Genomic DNA, 24227 nt, shown 5'->3' on the forward strand with positions numbered 1-24227 from the left:
TATGAAACGAAGATATATATATATATATAATGGTGAAATGAGATGCATTAGATGCTACCACGACAATACATTTGTGGTTTTCATGTTCGAGATATATGAATTCACAATGTACATGATTGTTCGTTTTTAGTTCTGTTTTCTTACTTGTGAAAGCAAAAAGGCTATTAACTGTAGGTGTAGGCTGTAGCTTTACCCAATCTGTTTTTCTTTTTTAATCTTTTTATTGACAATTTAAACACAACCAAACTAAGGAAGACATTAAAACATGAACTAAAAAACTGAATTTAATTTATGTGGTAGAATAGTAAGTGTGTGTTCAGTAGATTATCACATCACCCAAACCAAAACTATTTACTTTTTTTGAATACTTGTAAAAAAAAAAAAAAAAAAAAAAAAGAAATTGCGATTAGTTTATTATTAAGATAATAAGATATTAATTAATTAATTAATTAAATGGTCGAGCTGAGGATTTAGTTTCAATAAATCAAACGCCAGCAGATCACATGGGAACAAGAATCAATATTAGAAAAAGGAGAGGAAAAATAAACACACACAATTTGTCAAACTAACGCTGGAGCGGACTTCAACACCCAACTCCTGCAATCTTATTCCCCACCTCGCTCTATCAATTTACAAAAACCCTAACTTAATATTAGGGTAAATTGCTAATTGTGTTAATCAAAATTAAAAATTTTAACTTTCAAATCCTTACATTTTTTATTATCTTTTGTTTGGAAAGAGGATAATTTCTTGCCATTTACTAATTTACCTAATACCAATATATATACACGAGCAATCTTTGCCTAGCATCGAAATATAAACATATGCATCTAACTAAGCATGGTAACTTTGAGATTTACCAAATACACAATCTATTCATTTTTTATTTATTTTTAAAGTAACTATTATTATTATTATTATTATTATTTAAGGAACCTTTTTTTGGGCTGTGTTCTGTTTCTAGGTCTCTTCCTTCATAATCATCACAATTGACCAAACTTCTTTGGGTCTCCATTTTAGCTGAGTTTCAGATCGGAGCAGCTTCTCTGAGCTTCAGCCATGGAGGAAAAGGTATGTTCTTCCTATTCCTTACGATCTCCTTTCCCATACCCATTGCCCAGTTTTTTTTATTCTCAATTCTTTCTTGCAGGTAGTGCTTATGGTGTTGAAAGTTGACCTCGAATGCCATCGCTGCTACAAGAAAGTTAAGAAAGTTCTTGCCAAATTCCCTCGTACGTCTTCTCATTTCTTTTCCAATCCCTTGTTTTTCTTTTTTTCTTTTCTTCTAACGTTTATTAATTTAAGAATTCTTCCATTTTTTTTTTTATAGAAATTCGGGACCAGGTTTATAATGAGAAACAGGGGTTCGTGATGATCAAAGTTGTGTGCTGTACTCCTGAAAAAATCATGAAGAAAATTTGTTCTAAAGGCGATGGATCCATTAAAAGCATCGAAATCAAAGAACCCGAGAAAAAGAAAGAAGAGAAAAAAGAAGAAAAGAAAGAGGAGAAGAAAGAAGAGAAGAAAGAAGAGAAGAAGAAAGAAGAGAAGAAGAAAGAAGAGAAGAAAGAAGAGAAGAAGAAAGAAGAGAAGAAAGAAGAAGAGAAAAAGGAAGAGAAGAAAAAGGAAGAGAAAAAGGAAGAAAAAAAGGAAGAGAAGAAGGAAGAGAAGAAGAAGGAAGAGAAGAAAGAACCGGAGAAACCAAAAGTGGCGGTGCAACCGGTTCAAGGCTATCCACCGCCGCCATACTCTGTTCACGGCGGTTCATTTTACGAGGGTCAGCCTTGTTACCAATACCACGGCTATGGAATACCGGCGGCGGCGCCACCACCCTACTACGTGGGTAGGCCGATTTACGACAGCTATGGTGGTGGTTACGGCGGTGGATACGGCGGCGGAAGGGGATATTATGCGGGGCCTTCATCTGATTATTACAACCCAGAAAATCCAAACACATGTTCTGTAATGTGAATCAAATCCGATATAAGATGAGACCCATGTTCGTAATTGTGATCCTCACGGTAAATTATGAACAATGTTGAAAATCTGTGTCATTTCTGTTTCTTTTTCTTCTTTTTTTTTTCTTTTGTGTTGAAAATTAGAAGCGTTTCTTTTAAGAAAAAATAAAAACAGGGGAGAAATGAAATAGAATGAAAGGGTTACTTTTGTTTGTTTGATTACGTGTATAAATTATAAAGTTTGTCTTTTTTATAGATTCTCTCAACCAACAAATTATCAATCCTTTTTTATAACATTTGTATACAAAAAATATGGTTCAACTAATTGAAATATGTTTGTATCAATCATCTTATTTAATTCAGAACTTAGAACATATAATGTATTAGTTAGACGAAAAAGGTAGCATTTTTAAGAATTTTAAAGACAAAAAGATAGGATTAGCAGTCGTCACTAAAGTCAAGTAAATGTAGGACCTAATGTGATTAGGATATTATAACATCTACGTCTAACAAAAGATGCTTTTTATTTATTTTTTCTTTAATTTTTAGTATAAAATGATAATATTCTACTTATTTGAGGCCTGTAATTTTTATGGGAATTACAACTACAAGTGTAGTCAATTTTAAATAACAAATTATTTAATACATATATGGACTTTTGATAACAAGAAAACAAAAAGGTCAATAACTTAGTTTAGAAAATTTTAGATACTTTTTGCATAAACAGAATGACAGGTTCCTAAAACCCTATATTTTATATCTAAAAAAAAATCCACCACCAAAAGAAACACAAGCATTACACATCACACATTCGCTATGAGGACATAGGAAGAGGTGCCACCCTCATTTTCCAACAATAAAACAGTGGAAATTTGGAATGAGATGTTTTGTTTGGGACTACAACCCAATCTTAGTGAAAATGCTAGAGCAATCAAGTATGGAATCTTGAACCTTAGGTGTGACAAACCTTCTCGTTCAATAATTTCTCATTTAGCCTTTGGGCTCATATACATGTTCTTATACTAAATGTCCACTACAAGACAAGAATGAACAAAAAGTCCACTGTTTAGAATTCTAATCAAGTGATGGTTTGCACGTTGAAGAAACTCAAAGCCAATGACACACTAAATAAAGTCGAAAGCCACAATCATTCACTCTGTTTCATTTTACAAGAGAAAATGGGAAATTGCATCAACACACACCATTTCCCACCTCTGCAAAAGATCAAAGGTTTCATATGCTGTGAAGTAGAAGGTTTAAACTTGGGATTGCCAATTGGAAACATAGCTGCTTATGGAGCTTGTAAAAGCCAAGCTTTTACAACTTCAAGTGCAGTGGCTGAAGTTGAGCATAGCCCTCCTCCACTTCCTGTTCGTATTGATCATTCAATTGTCAAGCCTGCAGATAAAAGCAAACTTCCCAAGGCCACCATTGTAGTAAGCAAACAACAACTAGAGTTGATTTTGAGAAAATCCAGAAACTTTGGCTCTAAAGGTATTGCTGTTCAGTTCTCTGATAGTTTCAAGGTCGACGATGGCTGCCCCAGATGGCACCCTGCCTTGCCCACCATTCCTGAGGTTCGCAATTACTAATTTTGCCTTTTATATTGGAGAAAATTTTATCCATGATGTATTAAATCTGCGTCTAAAGAAAAGGGACTTTTTAGAAACTTTTTTTCAACTAGACAAGGACTAAATAGACTTGTAATTCGTTTGGGAAATTTTGTATAGTTCTTTTTACTGATCGGCTGCTAGAGACGTTTGCTCGGTATCATCATCCCGAATTGATTTTCAACAAGGACTTTTTTTATGGAGAAAGAAGGCATTTTATACATATAAAATGAAATTGTTTGTTAACTAAGAAAAGCTAGAGCAGATGGCATTAATATGGGTACATAATAGAGAATATAGCTAAAACAAACTTATTACAGAGCAGCTGGTCATACTTTAGAGATTGTAACTGTGTAAGGAGAGAAACTGCACACTTTTCTGGTCTAAGAGCAGCTTCTCGCTCCTCAACTTCCCTGCCGCCAGCCACTTCCTCATCATTCCATACTCAATCTGATGAATGTCACAAGGCGAGCTTACTCTTTTCGTTCTGCTGACTAGGTCCCCTGCTTTTCCTTCCTTTTCCAGGCAGGCATACGGATCTCCTTCTCCTACATTATTTATCAAAGGGAATCGAGAAACTAGAAAGATAAATAGTTAGAGAAACCTATTATTAAAAAATTTGAACTATTTTTCAAAAGAAAATTTGTGAAGTAAAAAAGTGATTTATGATGTCCTATTCGATGATTGTACATAGAAAAAGTGATCCTCAAAAATAAATTTGGTGAATACATCGAGTTTTGACTGGTCCAGACCACCATTAATACCATCAGTAAGATGAATTTGATATCGATTCCATCTGCAGCTTCATTCTGGCAAGAATACCAATCCAATTAAGAGAAATTAAGATCCCAAAGGAACAGGCAACTTCAATGCTGTAAAAGCCCACATATTCAGTAAGGTTATATGAGAATTCAAGCATTTTAAATCCAAAGAATGAACTAAAGAAACAAGAAACAACCATAAATGTTTTTTGGTGGATGTTCTTTTGATGATAGGAACTTCCATCAACACATTAACAAAAAAAACAGCCTTAGAAATTTGGCATGACACTGAATTCCAAATAACATAAAAACAACATCGTGAATGTGAATGTATAAAGAAATCAAATGGGGTTTTATTTTACATAAGAAACTCAGACATCCAAGGAAGGAAAAAAAGCAGCAATAGCTCTCAAGCCTGGCGAAGGCGAAAGCTCTCAGGCGGCCACTGCGAATGTTCTGAGAAACAAGCCTTAAGGATATCATCATTGTTAAGAGTTCTCCAAAGGGTAAAAGTCATAAAAATCAAGCATGTAAAATTGATTATCAAAAGTGAAGATCTTCCATCCAACAATGATCAGCAAGACATAAAAGAAAGAGCTGACAAAGTGAAAAGGATGGATATGAATATGTGGGACTTTGTTCATCCCTAAAGCACTCAAAACACTACTAAAGAGACAGACGCAAAGTCCCAACTAGAGAATTTCAGGGGAAATTTCAAAACCCAAATCCAAAATTCATAGAAAACAGAAAATTTAAAATCCAGGCATTTAGATTAAATAGACAAAAAAAATAGAACGCATATTGTTCGTTAGAGTCTCAGACATCCAAGGAAGGATAAAAACAGCAGAAGCTCTCAAGCCCGGCGAAGGCGAAAGCTCTCAGGCGGCCACTGCGAATGTTTTGAGAAACAAGCCTCATAATTTTATCCTCACAGACCCATTACCACATTATCTACAGCACAAGTGACATGAATCAAGATTTCCTAAAATTTCAAAAAAAAAATGATACAAAATCAAGAACAATCGCGCAAAGGATAGTAAAATTTCTAAAAAGAAGAATCTGATCTAAAAGAAAGACGGCGAGGAGATTGCGAGTACTGAAGCAAGAGAGGAAGGGAGGGAGGGAGGGAGGGAGGATGGATTTATAGTGTAAATTAGGGTTTCGAGCGATAACTTATTGTGAATTTTATTTGCTCCCTAATCCCTCATTTTCTCATTATTCTAAGCTCACCCTAAAACTAAAACTTTTCAAAACAAAATTTTAATTGTTGTTTTCTTTTAGTTTAAACTTAGAAACTATGCAAATCACATCCAACAAACATTTCTATTTTTATTTTAATGTTTTCAATTTTAATTGAAACCTAACATGTTTTTTTTTTAATGTAATAGAAAATAATTTATTTTTTATTTATATTAAATCCTTGAAATCTTTTCGAAAATATAACAAAGTGGTTAACTATTTTCTAACAATTCCAAACAATGGAAAATCAACGTGGCCGTCAACAACTTTCAAATCTAAACTATTTGTTTTTTCAATTCTATCCTTTAAAAAGAGTCGGATAGATTTTGTTTTATTACGTAAATAGATTCAATATTTTGTTATTTTTGAAAATGTATCCGTTTATAAATTTTTGAAAACGAAATTTAAAATTTTTATGAAATTAAAAATATCATAAAAGGATGCCAAATTTAGTCATGAAATATTAATAATTTCAATTGAAAAAAATGGAGGGAGAAACCACCCAAAAATCAGTAAATCTACTTTTTTTTTTATAGAAAATAATCAGTGCATAATCATTCTTAGGTTTCACCACTATCTATTATTTCATTACCAATTATATAAATAGCTTCTAATTATTGATTTTCTTCTTTAAAGCCATACTTTATTACTTAAATAAGTTTGTTCTAAAATTTTACTAAAAAATTAACAGAGTGAAGTTCGTAAATTCCATTCATTTAGAGAAACACACCATGTCTAAAATTCTGAAAGAGAGATAAAAAAAAAAAATATTACATTCAGCCGTAGATCAGGATGGTACGGTTCACATCATAAAACACATTTAGCTATTAATATACAATTTTTCTTCATATTTCAACAAAATTGTAAGGCTCTACACGCTTTATCTACATGTCTTGAATCCTAAAATAAAAGGTTCCCCCAGATATATATAGACCTCTTAGTTTCCTCAATACTTGGATGATAGAGTTTTAAACTTTTGCAGCCAACTGGAGCTGTTAACTTTTTGTTCTTTTTAGAAGACAATCTGATGAAAAATTATGTGGCTATAACACAGATTGTTATGGTGCTATTTCAGCCATTGAAGTTGGATTACCTGGTTTGAATGCATATTTTTCTTCTGTTTCTTCATAAATATTATTGTCAACCAAGATGGTTTATACCCAACTCTTATATTGCAGGCTTGCATAACGACAGCTCCACAGTCGGTTCATGCCTAGCTGGTAAAGCTCAGCTCGTTGTTGTCATTGGTGCTGGTGGAGTTGGCAAAGCTCTTGCTTGTGGTGCAAAACAGAAGGGATCAGCCAGGATTGTAATTGCTAACCACTCGTTTGGTAAGAATTTGATGTTTTAAAAAATAAATAAATAAATCTCTATCTTGTGAAACTAGTTCGTGAATAAAAAACTTACAATGTCAGCTGTTCCTAAGTATAGTAAATAACTTGTGTTACTGTGCCGTGTCTTTAATCGTTACCTACTAGGAAATGGTAATGTCAACCATAAAAAACATAGAACTTTGCATGAACTCATGAGAGTACTCCCTTTTAGTTTCATCAGCGTAACTTTAACACACACCCTTCCATTTTCTTATAGTTGTTGCAAGAATATTCTCCATTGAGTTGAGTAATTCTTTTCTTACCCTTCAGATTTTCTTGCTCTGATTACTTTCTTATATACCAGCTTTTCAGCATTTTTCTGTTACCCATCCCTTATTAGGTAAATCAATAACTCTATTTTAAAGGAATTGGTTTTTTTTTTCTTTCTTTTTTTTTGTCAAACAAAAGAACAAAAGCAAAGCTAAAAAAAATACCATCATAAAAAAGCCCTCTTTCGTTGAAGAAGATAGCTGAATAACAAGTAAGACTGGTTAGAAATACTCAAACACAGTAGGCGTTGAATGGAATCCAGTCATAATCCAACCCAACTCAAGACATTATCTATGTGACTCTAATTCTATTTTATTAATGTAGTAATTAAGTTCCTCATTTTTTTAATAATGCAACACCTAAGCGGGAATATTTTTCTACAATAACCTTTTTCTTATCCAGAAACGATCTCTTTCCTATATGTGCTCGGTTTAAAATTCTTCCCTGCTTATGCATGATGTGTTATACCTTGCAAGCCTTCCCTACCTTCTCCTTTTTGTGAAAGAGAATAGATTAACCCCCAATTTCTTTCTCCTCCAACCCCTGACTGTTGATTATTAACTATATCTATTGATTGAGTAGGATTTGACAATTTTCTGCATGAAGATGGGGCTAGAGAACTTGCAGACCATGTTGGGGGACAATCTGAGTCTCCTGGTGACTTAGAAAATTTTCTCCCAGAGAATGGCATGATTCTTACCAATGCGACTCGGATTGGAATGCACCCCAAAGTCGATGAAACTCCCATTCCAAAGTTTTTTCATTTTATAATGCTCACACAACATGCAAGTGCAAGTGCAAACATTTGGTGGTGTATTTGAAAGAGTAGTCTCAACCAATGTGAAAAAATCATATGCATGGATATATCTTGTTGGTCACATGCAATTCGATCTGGCAAATTGAGATTAAGTTGAACTAAATTCCATATATAAGAGCCTTACATGCTTTTAACAATTTACACATTCTCATACTTCAATACCTGTGGTGTTTTGATCATTTTGTGGAGGAAGGGTTTGAGGCTCAGGAACCCGCCATGGAAGCAAGCTCGAGGAAACACAACTCTTCGATCTCAAGAAGGAGACAGAAATTTTAATCTGATACCCCTGTTAAGACTCTTTAGGCTATAACTTTTGTAACCCAAAGTGTTCATTTTGTGTGAATGGCAAGAAAATTAAACTTTTCTGATGCATTTATTTAGTAACTATTCACAAATATATGGTATAAATGAAAAATTATATATTGCACACAACTTTGATAATCCACACAAAATAACAAAAATGAACTTTGGGCATACCATTTGACAATTCACTCCAACTCTTTGACCACTTAATTACTAAAATGGTCGGTTTGAAGTCAACCCCTCTCCCCAAATAAAAGTCAGCACTCTTATTTTAGGTATTTTTTGTATTTGACAAATTATGGTTAATGTCAACTCCTTCCCCCTTCTATCTTTTTTTTTTTTCGGTAAATTGCATCTCGAATTTTGAAGTCAACGGCGTAAGTTCATGAAATTTTTTCAATAAAACTTTCGTTAAGAAAAAAAGTTGGAACAAATATTTAACAAATATTTTTTCTAAAGTACAACGAGTGGAGTATTTTCTTTTTCGTATCAATCAACATTTTGCCGTATTCGACCTAGTTTAGAATGAATGATGGTATTAATACGAGATTTTCATCAATACATGCTTACTTTTGATGTCGATATTTTCATCAATACGTACTCACTTTTTTGTTGATTTGAAATTAACGTAAGAAGCAACTTTACTTTACTATCATGTCGTAAAAAATTCTTGAAATGTATAAATACAAACCACTAAATGTTAGTGATTCGAATACAATTTATTTATAAAAAAAAAAAAGTAAAGAAAAAACACAAAGGCTGCATTTCTGAAATTTTCTCCCTTATTGGATGTTTTCTTTTTACCGTTCTTCCAAAATATCTCACCATCAATAAGTAACTTTGAAGGCTCATAAGTTTGGAATGAGAAGCTCGGCTTATAACATAAATAAGTAGTTTTGAGGGAGTTTCATCCGTTTTAGCGGAAGGATTGATTCAAACAAAGGGACTAAATCGAGACCAATCGACAACTCTATTGACATTTACTTCATCATACATATTGGTATCAACCTTAATCAAAACATTCATATGATACGTATTAGACTTAAATTATTCTTTTAATGTTTGCAGTTCGACCATTCACTACTGTAATTACGTATTAAAATATGATACTTTTCTATGCAGAAAATTTGTAGGGAATTCGTGAATATGGAAAACCAAGTAAAGTATAAATAATACAAACAAAAACCCACTTGACGGATCCAAACAAAAATTGTCTTTTCATTATGTTCTCCACTGTACTTTCTTACGAAACCCTATGTTTTGGTTTTTCTTTGATGTCAGTAATTGTCTTTGACCAATTTATTTGAAAGGTCGGTTTGATTTTCTAATTAAATTATATATTAGACATCAAACTGAATTTTTGTATTAAAAATAAAAAACTAGTCCCTATGTTCACTTGTTGAATTTTTCTTTCAGTATATTCTTAATCTCTTTAAATGAAAACAATCATCATCTATGACATTTTTACTATAGAGTTTAAAAATGGTTCATTGTTTAAAGGATGTTTTAGTCAAAATAATAAAATATATAGCACTATTATAAAATAACTGCATATACCATATAAGAACGGGTAAAAAAAAACCGACAAACTGGTAACTATTATCGATGAATGTTATTGTAAGTTGTTGTTAGTGTAATAACTTTCTATTTGAAAAATATGTTATCAATTACTACGACACTCGTTCATTGAAGAGTAAATTTGAAATTCTAAAAAATCTTACAAATTGAGTAGTCTATTTATTATAGATTTGTAAATATTTTAAAAATATGTTGCATTTTTCTTTTAGACAACATGTTCACATATTTTATTTTGACGTGGAAATCAATTAATTATAATATCAAATAATTTTCAAAGCATACATAACTTCACTATCTCTAAGTATTTGTGTAGACGACCAAGAGGTTTTATGAATCAAATCTCTTTGCCTCTATCGTACTATCGTAATAAAAGAAATAAGAGATAAGAGCAAATATGGTTTAAACCTAAAACGAAACTTTTAGGGTTAATGAAAATCGAAAACACAATAATTTACCTCTAATTGAGGCCTATTTTATAATTTGATACTAGAGATATTTTCTTTTAAAGGAAAAAAAAAAAAAAAGCAAGTCAATTTGGTATATTTTTTAACTTATGATTCAATACTCTTATTATAAAATTGGTCACAAATTTTGTATCTCAGCTTAGTTATTAACTAACTTAAGTGGATTGGTCATAAAGTATTACATATTATTTCATTTTAGGCTCACACACTTTTTAATTGTAGTTGCTAAATTTAATGGTATACGACATTTTATTTATATACTAATTGAAGTTATAAATAGGTGGACAAAATCTTTATTCAAATGGCACATGTAACATCTAGAAGTTTCAAGTTTTAAATCCTTCCATCTTCAATACATATATTTCCTTAAATAGACATATACCCATAAACTACTAATAATGTTTACTAATATATTTGTGTAAACCGAGAAGGTTGTCAAAAATATTTGAATAGATAATTGAGTGCTTGCTCTTATCTAAATGAAGTTATATAGATATTGTTACCTGTAATAAAATTATTACACTACTCTTTTTATGTTTCACAAGTATTCATACAGAAGATAATAGATGTAATATTAATATTAATGTTTTTCAAGAAGTTTTAAATGTCTTTTCTTTCGATTTACGTATTTTTACTAACTTTTAAAAGACGTATTCGAGATTATTGAAAGTCAGACGAAGGTTACGTAACAAAAATCAGGATAGTAAAGCGTAAAAACAATATCGTATATTACAAATTATACCAAAAAAAAATGTTCAATCTGAACATTATTTATGGATTGCATTACAATTACAAGCACATCTTATTATACGCAACCAAACTTACTCTTGCAAAATTGGTTTTGATATTATTCGATAAGTAGTAATAAGTGTGATGGCAAGTAAGAATGTTGAAAAGACTAATGCTTTCTCATATTGAAAAAAAAAATTATCAAAATTGAAATTAAAACCAAGTGACTAAATCCCATTAAAAAAGAAAAAAGAAAAAAGAAAAAAGAAAAAAAAAACTCAATTTTCCACACCCTAAAAAAGGAAGAGGAAAAAAGTCTCAACCTCAACTCTACTAATTCAATTACCTAACTCGACCGGAAATCCCAAAACAAATAACGTAATCATCCCGACGAGGTAGCATGATTGAAAAATTCAGACCAACCGGCAGTTGAATATTGTTCATTATCGCCGGCGCTGTCTCGACGACCGGGGAATGACAAAGGTTGGAAAGAAAGAGAAACCACCGGCGAAGAAGATGACGATGACGACGAAGAAAATTGAGGATTAGACTGTCCGGCGGAAGAAGAATAAAAAGAGGAAGCCATTGATGATGAAGACGAGAAGTTAATTTCACTGTACATGTCGATCGGCGTCTGTAACTGACCGTCGGAGAAGTTGAGGAAGTTCCCCGGCGAAGCATCGGAAGAGCTCTGCAGGTTAAAAGTTGGCCGATAACTAACAATCGGTTCGGAATGTGTCGGAATAGCCAAAACGGTGTTTGTAGGACTCGAATTGGTAAAATGGGTAATCGGATATTCGGTGGTCGGAAGCTGCCGGAGACGGACATTTTCCGGGAAGTTGAGCTTGGCTTTACTGCCTCGAAACCGGAGAGCGGCTTCGTCGTAAGCCCGTGCGGCGGATTCTGCCGTGTCAAAAGTACCTAACCAAACTCTCGCCGCCTTGTACGGGTCTCGTATCTCTGCTGCCCATTTCCCCCATGGCCTCTGCCGTACGCCCCTGTATTTTCTTCTCGCCGGAGGTTCCTCCGCCGCGGTTGTAATCTCTCCGCCGTATTCGTAAACGGAATTTTCCACCGTTGCCGACCCTGTTTGTGGCCTTACAATTACTACATTGCTTGAATCTCCTGCAAAACAATGCCAATTTGTTCATCAACAACGAACAATTCGTTGTTTTTCTTTCTGACAGAAACGAAAGAAATTAAAAGTCCTCTGTTTTTCATTCTTGAAATTAAAAGGATTCCTATTTCCAACGGTTGGATTATCGCCAAAGTTCATTTCTGTATAATTCAAATTACTATTACTAGTTAAGCAGGACAGAAGCAATATTTTTCAATCAAGTTCATTGTTTTTTATAAAAAAAATGAATTAGCATTTCATATAAGCTCAACATCAATCTAAAACTTTACCTGAAATAGCAGCGGATGATGGCCAAGTCGAAACAGAGCCACCGTCTTCCAGCGCCAATGTTCGGCCTCTCTTATATCCACCGCCACCATGAAGGTTGGAAGGTTCGGCGGGAGCAGAAACAGAGGAAGAGGTCCATGTGGAATCATAACAAGCATCTCTGTCCGGGACGTCGCCGGCGACGACATGGGTCAGAGCGGAAACCATAGCTGACATCTCCATCTCTCTACTGAAATTCAAAAACATTTCTGAAGCTTTGTTGTCTTCTGGATCTGCCATGCAGTACTTTTCATCAAAAGCTTCAACCTTAGATTGGTTTTATTTATAGAAATTTGATTTGGGTTTTTTTTTCTTCTTTTAATTCTTTTGGAGAGGAAGAAATATATATAAAAAAAATTTAGAAAGGATATTTGTGATTTTAATTTTCAAAGGCATTTCCATTGGAATGAACGCGCCGCCATTGGAACGAAGTCGGTTGTTTGGAGTTTTGAGAATTCTTCTTGTTGAAGTATTCCTTTGGATTTTGTAAACTAAAAAAGAATTTGATTTTAATGTTAATTCAACTTGAAAACTCATACTTCTCTTCCTTCTTCCTTTTTAATTTTTTTTTACCATTATTTGACATATGGTTGAAATCAAATCTATATTATTTATAAATGTAGCTAATACTATAAATAATATTATTTTCAACAATGAAAAAAAAGAATAACGTGAGATGTACATTCTTCGATCGGATATTTAAAATATACAACTTTTCATAATAATATGAATAAGAGTTATGTATTTTGACTTATGATGATGATCTTTAGGAGAGATTGTATTTCTATCTCAACTAAAAAGATTTGAGAAAAAACACTCCTTCACAAAGTAAAAAGATCAAACCCTAAGAATTAACATGTTTTACTCAATTGAATCAATAGTAAAAAATAATGCGTAATTAAATTTGAATTAAACCTAACAAGTAGTGCGAAGAAAAATGCCAGAAAAAAGACTATAAATTTTTGTAAGTATTTATACTTAAAACTTTGTAAATAAACAACTGTGCGTTTCAATAATTGTGTAAGGTAAGAATGAAATGATGGAGATGAAAAAAAAAGTAATAATGTGATGATATTTAATGAAGGAGAATAGGATTGTAATTTGAATTGTTGATGTAATAATATAAGAGAGAGTAGGAGTATGAAAGCAGTTTGAATAGTGGAACCGAAGGTGATAATAATGAAGTTGGTGGTGATGAATTGGAGAAGTGAAATTAAAAAAAAAAAATGGTGGACGTGGAAGAGAAGAGTTGAGAAAGTCAAATTAGTAGAATTATAATAGAAAGAAATGTGAAAGTGGATAATGTGGTTCCCCACGGCATACACTCGCAATGCCGACTTGGCTTCTCCAACCCTTCTTCTTTTCTAATCATATCTTCTTATATTCTAATTTTTCTCAATTCTTACTTCTTAATCTTTTTTTTCTTATTCACAGTTAATTAAATTGAGTTCATATTGATCATACTAAAATATATTAGAAAATCAGATGATATTGAGTTGAATTCACTAAAATATTATTAAAAGATAAGCAAGAGAAATGAGTTTTACCATATATTTATAGGTTATTTATAGTTTTAACGATTTAATTATTACGGTAAATTTCTCTCTCTCTTTTTTTTTTTGTTTTTTTAAATTGGATATCACTTTTTAATATTTAATGATTTAGACTTTTTAGTTCATAAAGATATATTAGGTCCAAAGTTAGTTTAATAATTGATCTACGTAGGTAAATGAAACTTTATTAATCTCAACACCTATTTTAAATGCAGTGACTATATTGCTACATATGAAAGTTGTTGAGAATATCCCGTTGTGAAAAAAACTAAGAAATATATGGAACCACGTGTTATTAAACACAATATTAGAACCCGTATCAAATCACAGAGTTTGAGAACTAAAACTAGAATTAACAATACTAACTTGTTAAATTGTATATAATTTAGGATGTTAAAACTTATAAAATCAACCCAAACAAGTTATTTGGTCGAACTAAATTAAATCAAAATAAATTATTTTAAATTTACGTAAATGATTTCTATTAGTTTAGAGTATAACTTTGATGATCAAATCTTAATATTAAAAAGAAAAACCATACTTAAGGAATTGACTTCCTCCAAAAAAAATTGAAAAAGAAAATATGAATTTGAGTAAATAAAATGGAAGATTTATAATAATAATGATGATGATGTTTATGGGGAAATAAGGATTAAGAAAAAGAAATAAAGAAAAGGGAGAATGGTGAGGAGAAATGAAATGAGTGGCAAAGGAGCGCACCGACCAAGAAGGGAAAGGGGTGTGTCACTCACCTTTTCTCTATATTATTATTTCTCTTCTCCACTTTCTAAACGTGATTTAAATTAACTTTATTATTTACTATATATATATATATATATATATATATATATATATATATATATATTAACATTTGCTTCGTAATTAATTAAATGAAAGTTTAGGTAGGGATTTACTTTCTAAATTTTAAAAACACATTCTAATTATTCTCTTTACTAAAACTTTACTTAAAAACCTTGTTTTTATTTTTGGTTCTATTAAACGTTTATATTTTATTCATATGTATGTTGGATTTTTCTATTTATAAATTTTTAGATGCATTCATGAATAAAAATAAAGTTGAAATATTATTTTGGTTATCGTATTTTTAAATTTTATTTATTTATTTATATTTTATATCTTTAAATTGGTTATATTTTGAAAGAAATTTTAAATTTAATCTTTATTTGTTAATGATATTTATTTTCTTCGAAATAATAGTATTTATTTGTCTTCTATAAGACTCTTTCAAAGCTTCTATTCTTAGATGGGAATTTTTTTTTACCAAAATTCACTAAAAAAAATTAATTTCTAACCAACAATAAAAACTTCTTCAAAAACTCTTATTTTCCTGAAAAAAAAAATTATGAAAACTTAAAAACTAAATTTAGAAATGGGAAGGAACATAAACTAAAATAAAATGGAAATGATTATTTTGTATTTGAATTCAACCCATTCAACCCATTAACATAAAATTAACTCTTCCACTAATTGAACTTATTGTATTTTCAAGTTAATTTAAAAAATAATTTATTTTTTAATAAAATTAGAATATTTGAAAGTTATTCAAAATAGTTTTTTAAGTGTATTTAAATAATTTTTACAAAAGTGAGTTTAAACAAAAATGAGTTTCTTAATAAATATTTTTTCCTTAAGTTAATCTAAATGGATTCTTAAATTTGTTAGAGTAGAAAGAATCTTAAAAATTTAAAGTTTATGTCTATTTGACTAATGTGCTTTTAAGAGCATATCTAATAAGTTCATAAACTACCAATTTTGTATTTAATAGATAAGAAGAAATTCTAAGCAAATGCATATTTGGATCTTAGGTCTACTAAAATCATAAATTATTTGTTTTTGCATCAAGTAAACTTGTAAATTTAAAAAACAACTAAAAGCTCGAGAACTAAATTTGTAATACAACCTAAACGACCCATAAGAAAAATAAAAGATCCAACAAAAAGCTCGACCTTCCTATTCTTACAACATGAACAACTAGATCATGAGCAACAAATCCACATCAACTATCTCATAACAAACAAGTTTCTTAAGTTTCCGTTGGTAATTTTTTTATTTTTAATTTAAAACTTTTTAAAAATTAAAGTATTCAAACAACTTCTCTCCATAAACATCTTTGCTCCATATTTTGTGTATATATATTACCAACACTTTAAAAATTCAAGTCAATTTCAAAAACTAAAAAAAAAAAAAAAAAAAAAAAAGTAACTTAAGAATACAATTATTATTTTAGTGTATAACAAAATCTTAAGTAAAATTTAACTAAAAAGCCTAAAAGTCAAATAGTTATCTGTCAAAGTTAGAATCTTACTTACTTCAATATCATATAATATAAACATACTATACTATAAGAAAATCCTTGTGAGTCACCTTTTTTCTTAAGGAAAGAAAAGTATATATATATAGTCCAAAAATTGAAATAGTAATTTGTGGAAAGCCAAAAAAAGGAGAAGTGGGGGATGACAAACATTATATTATATAAATCAATTAAATTGTAATGAAAGTGATTGGAGGAGAAAGAGTTAAAAAGCGCACACACAATTTGTACATAACAAATACTAATCTTCTTTTACCACTAATTCATTACAAACTCTTTCCATTATGTCATATAAATCTCTTGGTCTTCTAAGCTTAGGTAGAAGATAAAAGTTTTTCGCTTTTTATGTTCTTATGATGTATCGATTAAAACCCAAATCAAATTGAGACTTATATGTATCATAATTAAAAACATGCATGAATGGATGGTGAATAATTACTCATCTTCTTAACCAACAAATTAATTAAAGTTGTATTAAGGATTGCTAATTTTGAGTACATCTTAAAATGAATGAATTAAAAACCGAACTCTTTTGTTTTAGTTTTCTTTTTCATAAAACCAATCGGTTCATTATTTATTATTGGCTTTAGTTGACTCTCTAAGATCAAGAAAATGGAAGGAATAATTTTGAGATATCCTATTTACTTTTTCTCGGTTCAATTTCGGAGACTCCCATTCAACATCTACTTCTTGTGTAATTAAAAGCCCCCATGTGAGAAAGCTTTTTCAACTCCTTCATAAAGTACTTAAATCCTTTTCTACTGCACCACATTTTTTATCCAATCCATTTCTTTCTTTAATAACAAAAAAAAAAAAAAAAAAAAACAAAAAAAAAACAAATTCTAATACTTTTCTAATAGTATAGGGTATGTATGTTGGTACGTTAAATTTATAAATTTTATTAAATTACAGTTTTAGTTTCTAAATTTCAAAATATGTTTGAGATAGATTAAAAAATATGTAACAAATTTTAAAGGATATTGAAATTTTAAGCCTATATCTTATTATACCTTTTCAAAGTTTGTATATAATCAAACATAATTCAACTCATAAATTAGTCTACAAATTTCCTATTCAAGCCTCCATATGTCTTTTATTTTATATCAAATTGGCATTGTTGATTGACTAAATACATCCTCTTTTTATTATTATAATTATTATGATCATTATTTTGGTTATTATTAGTGCCATAATTTTAAAATTTAAACCTCTGACTTCAATTTAAAAAATATATATATATATATAGATGATTTGAGATGTTTTTGACGATTTCTTTTAAGACAACTACTAAAATAAAATTGAAAAAGTCGTTATTGTTTTATTAAGCTAAGTAAAATAAAACTGTTTTCATTAGTTTTAAAAAATGAATAGTGGAGAGGATTAAAGGGAAATAAGTTTATATATTATTATAGTTCTAGAATGGGAAGGAAGAGTAGAAGAAATCAATTTGGGATGGCCACAACCACATGGTACCAAAAACTAAAAAGGAATGGTACTCGTACGGTCGTACCCTACCAAATGGTCACTAAATTTGAATCATTTTTTCCTTTTTAGGATACTCCAATTCCATCCAAACTATCATATTCATTACTCCATACCATTCCACAAAATTTGTCTAACCGTCTCCATCATATATTCTTCTTACTTTGATTTTTCCTTAAATACTTACTTTCAATCTTTAGCATTAATATTTGAAAGGTATTTTAAAAAATATAACAAAACAACAAAATAGTTACTGTTTAGAACAATTCTAAAAATGAAAAATGTCTACAGGCCCACGAAAAATAGTTTAGATTTGGTTACACGATCGTTTAAAATTTGATATTTTTGTTGTACAAGATTATTTAGATTTGATTCGTCAAAACATCATAAAAGAAAAGAAAAAAGACGATGGTAAGAAATCACATATAGAATGACAAACCTAGAATACTTTAAAAAAATGGCTAACTTCATCTCAAAAATATTTTAGTTGTTTGTTATATTTATGAAAATTTTCCTAATATTTATCATCCATGTAACAAAATAAAAAAAGAAGTTGGCCGTTTCTTTTTTAATATTTCAAATTTGTCCTTCTTTTCTATCTTCTTTTGCAAATTTTATTTTCCTTTTCATAGTGTTTTGGAGTGCTTAAGATCAAGATCGTGTACCAAATCTAGATATTTGATAGACGATCATTTATATTTGGTTAACTAAATCTAAATCCAAATGACCAATCGTTTTTAAAAATCAATTCTAAATGACCAATCATTTTTGAAAAATCAATTCTAAACGAACAATCATTTTTGGCATTTTTCATCGTGGGTCGGTGGCTTTTCCCATTTTCGAAATTGTAATAGTGTAAATATTTTAATTGTTTCTTATATTTTTTTAAAAAAACTCCAATTTTAAAATTAATTTTAATAGTGATAAAGATGGGTGAAATTTAATTAGTTTTATTTTTTAAAAATTAATTATTAGACACTGATGCCGTTTTACAAGAAAAATGGATATTTAATAAAAATTGAGATTAAAAGTATAAATCTCGAAATTATAACATTTTGAAATCTAAGAATCAAATAAAAAATAGATTTTGTCCTAAAAAATATTCTTGTGTTGATCGTAAAGAAATGAGAGATATGATATTTTTGACCTCTTGGTCGATGGTTCATACTTTGTGTGAACCGAATTATAAGTAGATTTTTTTCCGTACAGTAGGCTGTCCAAATTAGGGATCGAAGAAACGAAATCAAAGGAGGAAGATTCAGCATCGTCTGAACCAAGTGGAACTCTTAAAATAAATCCTAACTTTTCATTAGTCTGTGTTGTACTTAATGCACTTTGACCTTAGAATTATGCGAGTGAGGTAGGCTATACTTCAAATTTAAGCGTTTATATGTTTGCCTCATTGGACTAAAACCAAAATCAGTCCAATTTGGTTCAATCCCAAAAGTACGACTATTAAGTGACAAAATTAATCGGTTCAGCTGATTTAATATAAAACTGGTCTAATAGAACCAAATTATACTACTAAGAGAATGTTTAGCCCATCGACTTCATAAATTGATGTTAAATAACTCAAGTTTACTAATTCCAATAGTGTTCACTATTAAAGTTTGCATATTAATTGAGGAACAAAATGTTTGCAACTCTACCCTCAAACATAGACTTCTTAACTCTAACGTATTGACTCTTAACTTTATAACTCAATTCAGCCTCCCAAAACCAGGAAAAAAATTTATACAAAATTTACATTAGTCAAGGTCAATAATTTATTGTAGAAAAATCTTTGAACACTATGCTCTTCATAGCTTATTAGGCAGGTGATGAGAGATCAGAAGTGTGTTTATGGATCAACTTCCCTGCAGCAGGATTAAGCTAAACAGTAAACACAATAGTTTTCCTAGAACCAGTCATCACTGAACCATCCTCAAGCATGCATGGTGTGCTTCTAAGTTCGAACAAATGAACAAGTTTACCTCATTGGAAAATCTGAAGTGTTGATGACTGGAAAACATGGGATTCCTCTTCATCACTGGAAAATCTGAAGCGTTGATCTCATCGACTACCATTGGAGTGAAACAAAGTTTACCCCATTGAAGAAGTTCGATGGTCTTGATTGAATTGATTTGGTTAAGATGATGTGATTGAAGGAAAGGCTTGCAGAATACCGAAGAGGAAGCATATGTTGAAATCAAATTGAAAATATAGAGCATTTGCTGATTGTTTGGAACAAAACAATCCCCGAGTGCATACTGGGTGATCCTAGTACTGCAGCCAAAAGAATTTTTGAAGACTTGTAATCCGCCTCCCTATGGCAGCTCTTAAGCAATTAAACGGAGCATATTACCAACTGCCACAAGATTTTCCTGTCCAAAATGAATCGATAAGATCCAACTTTTCATCTTCTCAGCCTTTACCAATCCATTTCTGTAAAAGCCGAAAACATTTCCAATCTGTCTTAGAAAATGCGATACAAACAAGCATTTTCCCCAAGACATTCTTCCAAGGTATGCCCAATGGGTATGTGTTCGTTGACATCAGGAAGCTTGAGGGTCGTACAAACACCCAACCATGGAAGTAGAGAATCAAACAGATGAGTATTCTTACTAGCAGTCACCAAAAATCTTTACATGAGCAGACACCACCATCAAAATGATGAAAACGATGTGCATCCCTCACTATAATCAAGCGGTTTGAAATCTTCGATACATATTTTATCCAATTATGACAATCATTACAGACACGAAGATTCTTCATTACTCGTATGGGAATATTATTATCCAAGCTCAGAAGTCCAAAAGCAATTGCTAATTTCTCACTGTGAACATGCATTATTGGATCCTTCTGGCCTTGCTCTGACTCATTCAAAAGACTAAAACTATCTTGCACATATCCAATTTCAGATGTTCGTCTATTTAAATGCCCTAGATACTCGTATATCTGATTCGTCAGTGGATGGAGCTTATCCCCAGCATAGAATGCATGAACTGCATTCTTAACTTCTATCCAACTACGACCAGGCTCTTTCTTTACACCCCGATCTTTCATCAATTTCCTCGACCAATCCCTGTGAATCCATTTTCTAGAAACAGCATAGATATTTGATATTAGCACATAGGTTGCTGAGTCTTCAGGTTCCAATTCTAGGAGATGATGTGCAGCACGCTCTCCTATTTCAATATTCTTGTGGATAATACAAGCACTTAAAAGCGTTCTCCATATCGTCGCATCTGCAGGGATAGGCATCTCTTCTATGTATTCCACTGCACGGTCCAACTGACCAGCCCGACCAAGGAGATCCACTACACACACATAATGTTCAGATTTAGGAACCAAATCATGCATTTTATACATGGATTCGAAATAATCAAGCCCTTCTTTTACAAGACCGATATGGCTACATGCCGACAAAACTCCTACAAAAGTAACATGATTTGGCATGATTCCGCACACCTTCATCTCTTCAAAAAGACGAAGTGCTTCCATACCGCATCCATGCTGGGAATAGCCAGTAATCATGGCATTCCAAGAAATCACATCTTTTTCTGACATATCATTGAATTCTCTCCAGGCATCAATTATGCTACCAGATTTTGCATACAATGTAATTAAGGAATTGGAAACTTCCCTTTCAGAATCGTATCCGGTTTTCAAAACCATGGCATGGATTTGCTGCCCTTGCTTTATATTTGCAAGACTAGCTGCAGCACTAATTGCAGATCCATATGTGAACATATTAACTTCTGCTTCGGTCCTTAACATTCGAACAAATACCTGCAATGCTTCTTCAAAATACCCACTCTGCGCCAATCCTGAAACCAACGAATTCCAAGAAATATTATTTTTATCACCAATTTTCTCAAATGCTAAATAGGCTTCCTGAATTCTACCGCATCGGGCATATAGACTGATTAGAGCATTGTTGATTGAAAGATCGGCTCCAAATCCATACACATATGACTGGGCATGAATTTGTTGGCCTTGACGGAGTGCCCGGATACCTGCACATGCACTAATAGCACTGGAAAATCCAATATTGTCGGATTGAATTCCTCGATATTCCATTTCTTCAAAAAGTTGAAGTGCTTCAGAAAACATATCATGTTGCACATAACCAGCAATCATAGCTGTCCAGGAGACAACATCGTCCTCTGGCAGCCGTCTCAGGATTCTAAGAGCAAGCGCTAATTGTCCATGTTTAGCATACATATCTATAAGCACACTACAAACATAGACATTCAACTGAAACCCAGTCTTGATAACATGGGTATGGATTTGCTCTCCTAAATACAAGGCTCCCAAAGAAGTACAAGTTCTCAAGATACTTGGGTAGGTGAACTGATTGGGTATCATGCCCTCAATTTTCATCTGTCTAAATATTTCAAATGAATCACTAAGATTATCCAATTGTCCATAAGCAACTAGCATCACATTCCACAACACTATGTTTTCTGTCTCTGTAGTAAGAAAAAATTTATGGGCCGTCTCTACATCAGCGCACTTTGAATAAAGATCAAGTAGAGAACCTTCAACTATAATATCTGCAGACATTCCAGCTTTTATCGCATGTGAGTGTAATTGCATTCCCTTGTGAAGAGCCCCAACTGACGCACAAGCACTCAACAGACTAGCAACCGTAATACAGTCTGGTTTGAAACAATCTCGTTGCATTTTAGTGAACAACTCCAGTGCCCTATCGGTAAATCCTTGCTGAACTAGGCCAGATATTAGTGAATTATATGAAACCCCATCCCTAGAATTCATTGTGCTGAATATCCGCTCAGCAGAAATCAATTTCCTGGAACGGGAGTACAATGCCACAAGAGCATTACATACATATGTTTCAGAATGAAATCCCCACTTAATAACTAGACAGTGAAGCTGCTCTCCCAATTCAAATAATTGTATCTTGGTTGAAGCACTTAACACACTTGACAGGACATAAGGAGTAGGAAAGATTTCTGATGCACGCATGTCACAGAAAAGGAGAATGGCCTCTTCTTCAAGTCCATTTTGAGACAAACCTGAGATCATAGCTACCCAAGTAACAATATCCTTCATATATAGACAATTGAATACTTTTTTAGCTGACTCGATGTACCCATTCTTCGAATACAAATCAATCAAAAGATTAGCAACAAGTGGACTACTATCAAAACCATAATAGATTGTCCTAGAATGTACCTGTTTTACATAGTTGAACGCAACGTTGCCACCAGCACAAGCCTTTAAAACCCCAGCAAAAGTGTATTCATTGGGAGTAACTCCTTCTGCTAACATTCGTCGGAAGAGACCAAACACCTGGAAATTCAACTTCTGTGCAACAAAGACATGAATAATTTTATTCCAAGAGAATACACTTCTGTTGGAATTTTCATCAAACACCTTCACTGCCTCATGTTTATCCCCATGTCGAAAATAATTATCAACAAGACTATCGATTAGTAACGGTTCCCCATCAAAACCCGATTTCAAAATCCTGCAGTGGAGCCTCATAGTTTCAAACAATGACCCAGAAGTCAAGCACCCTTCTAATAACCAAAGATAGGTTTGATAGTTGGCACGAATTCCACGCCCTTCCATGAAATTCATTAACTGAATCCTCTTTGATTTACCTTGCTCCATATGGAGTGAAGTCTCATCAAATGAATGAGAATTTGTGGCACCAACACCACTGACTCGAACTACATTATTGGTTTTATCAATCCAATCAATACACTGCGCCAAGAGTTCCAAATATTGTAAATGAAACAGAATAAGCTAAATATCTCGTTTCTTGTAGAAAAAGAAACATAATCGGCAGCAACAAAGCGAGAGTGAGAGTGAGAACTTACTTTCGTTGTTGTGAAGGATAGTCGAAAATTGGAGGTGGGTTTAATCCAAACTCTTGCTGCGGCCATAGATGAAGCTATCGTAAAAGAGGATCGATGAGCACCATCTCGTTAGACAGAAAGAGGAAGAGGAATGAAGTAACTATACCCGCCTGCGAGGCAGAGGGAGAGACTGGAACGACTGGATAACATATTTCATGAAAATGGCGGGGAGTGATGACCCTGCCTGAGATAGGGTTCTGGGGAGATAAGAGGAAGAAAACTAACTGCAGAGGCGCGCCGTCGACCAACAATGGCAGCCGTGGCAGCGTGTGGCCACCGTAGGGAGTAGAAAAATACTTACCGTTGGTGGTGGTGATGTGCGGCTGCCATGAGAAATACATAGGGACAAAAAAAGTGAAGGATAGTGTTAGTTAAAAGTTTAGAAAAAAAAAAACTACTTCAGAGGGTTCATAAAAAAGTATTTAGAACAATTTCGAAAATAGA

The 24227-nt window shown here is 32.2% G+C and overlaps 3 protein-coding genes and 3 non-coding genes across 8 annotated transcripts; 1 reads left to right on the top strand and 5 right to left on the bottom strand.

Moving 5' to 3' along the window:
• Nucleotides 1-467: 467 nt before the first annotated feature.
• On the top strand, nucleotides 468-2211 carry LOC103485231 (protein PXR1-like). Of its 2 annotated transcripts, none has more exons than XM_051089014.1 (4): nucleotides 468-657; nucleotides 965-1071; nucleotides 1151-1232; nucleotides 1331-2211. In XM_051089014.1, the coding sequence occupies exons 2-4, from the start codon at nucleotides 1060-1062 to the stop codon at nucleotides 1969-1971; spliced, it is 735 nt and encodes a 244-aa protein (XP_050944971.1). In that variant the 5' UTR covers nucleotides 468-657; nucleotides 965-1059; the 3' UTR covers nucleotides 1972-2211. The 2 variants fall into 2 exon arrangements, with proteins under 2 accessions (XP_050944971.1, XP_050944970.1); XM_051089013.1 differs by having other exon boundaries at nucleotides 644-843.
• A 2485-nt stretch (nucleotides 2212-4696) lies between these two features.
• LOC127150771 (small nucleolar RNA SNORD14) lies at nucleotides 4697-4820 on the bottom strand. Its single transcript, XR_007823349.1, has one exon. It is a non-coding gene; the product is annotated as a small nucleolar RNA SNORD14 (small nucleolar RNA).
• Nucleotides 4821-4882: 62 nt separating this feature from the next.
• Nucleotides 4883-4984, bottom strand: LOC127150795 (small nucleolar RNA snoR99). The gene has a single exon (XR_007823376.1). It is a non-coding gene; the product is annotated as a small nucleolar RNA snoR99 (small nucleolar RNA).
• Nucleotides 4985-5141: 157 nt separating this feature from the next.
• LOC127150772 (small nucleolar RNA SNORD14) lies at nucleotides 5142-5266 on the bottom strand. The gene has a single exon (XR_007823351.1). It is a non-coding gene; the product is annotated as a small nucleolar RNA SNORD14 (small nucleolar RNA).
• A 5994-nt stretch (nucleotides 5267-11260) lies between these two features.
• Nucleotides 11261-12931, bottom strand: LOC103485232 (ethylene-responsive transcription factor ABR1). Its single transcript, XM_008442761.3, has 2 exons — nucleotides 12510-12931; nucleotides 11261-12227 (listed from the first exon to the last, which is right to left on the bottom strand). Exons 1-2 carry the CDS (start codon nucleotides 12784-12786, stop codon nucleotides 11485-11487), a joined length of 1020 nt encoding a protein of 339 aa, XP_008440983.2. The 5' UTR covers nucleotides 12787-12931; the 3' UTR covers nucleotides 11261-11484.
• A 6539-nt stretch (nucleotides 12932-19470) lies between these two features.
• LOC103485233 (pentatricopeptide repeat-containing protein At4g13650) lies at nucleotides 19471-24164 on the bottom strand. Of its 2 annotated transcripts, XM_008442762.3 has the most exons (3): nucleotides 23890-24164; nucleotides 23745-23818; nucleotides 19471-23628 (listed from the first exon to the last, which is right to left on the bottom strand). In XM_008442762.3, the coding sequence occupies exons 1-3, from the start codon at nucleotides 24122-24124 to the stop codon at nucleotides 20524-20526; spliced, it is 3414 nt and encodes a 1137-aa protein (XP_008440984.3). In that variant the 5' UTR covers nucleotides 24125-24164; the 3' UTR covers nucleotides 19471-20523. The 2 variants fall into 2 exon arrangements, with proteins under 2 accessions (XP_008440984.3, XP_050944972.1); XM_051089015.1 differs by having other exon boundaries at nucleotides 23745-24163.
• Between the last annotated feature and the right edge of the window lie 63 nt (nucleotides 24165-24227).

The sequence above is a fragment of the Cucumis melo genome, chromosome 8 (genome assembly GCF_025177605.1).
Source record: "Cucumis melo cultivar AY chromosome 8, USDA_Cmelo_AY_1.0, whole genome shotgun sequence".
NCBI classification, from domain to species: domain Eukaryota; kingdom Viridiplantae; phylum Streptophyta; class Magnoliopsida; order Cucurbitales; family Cucurbitaceae; genus Cucumis; species Cucumis melo.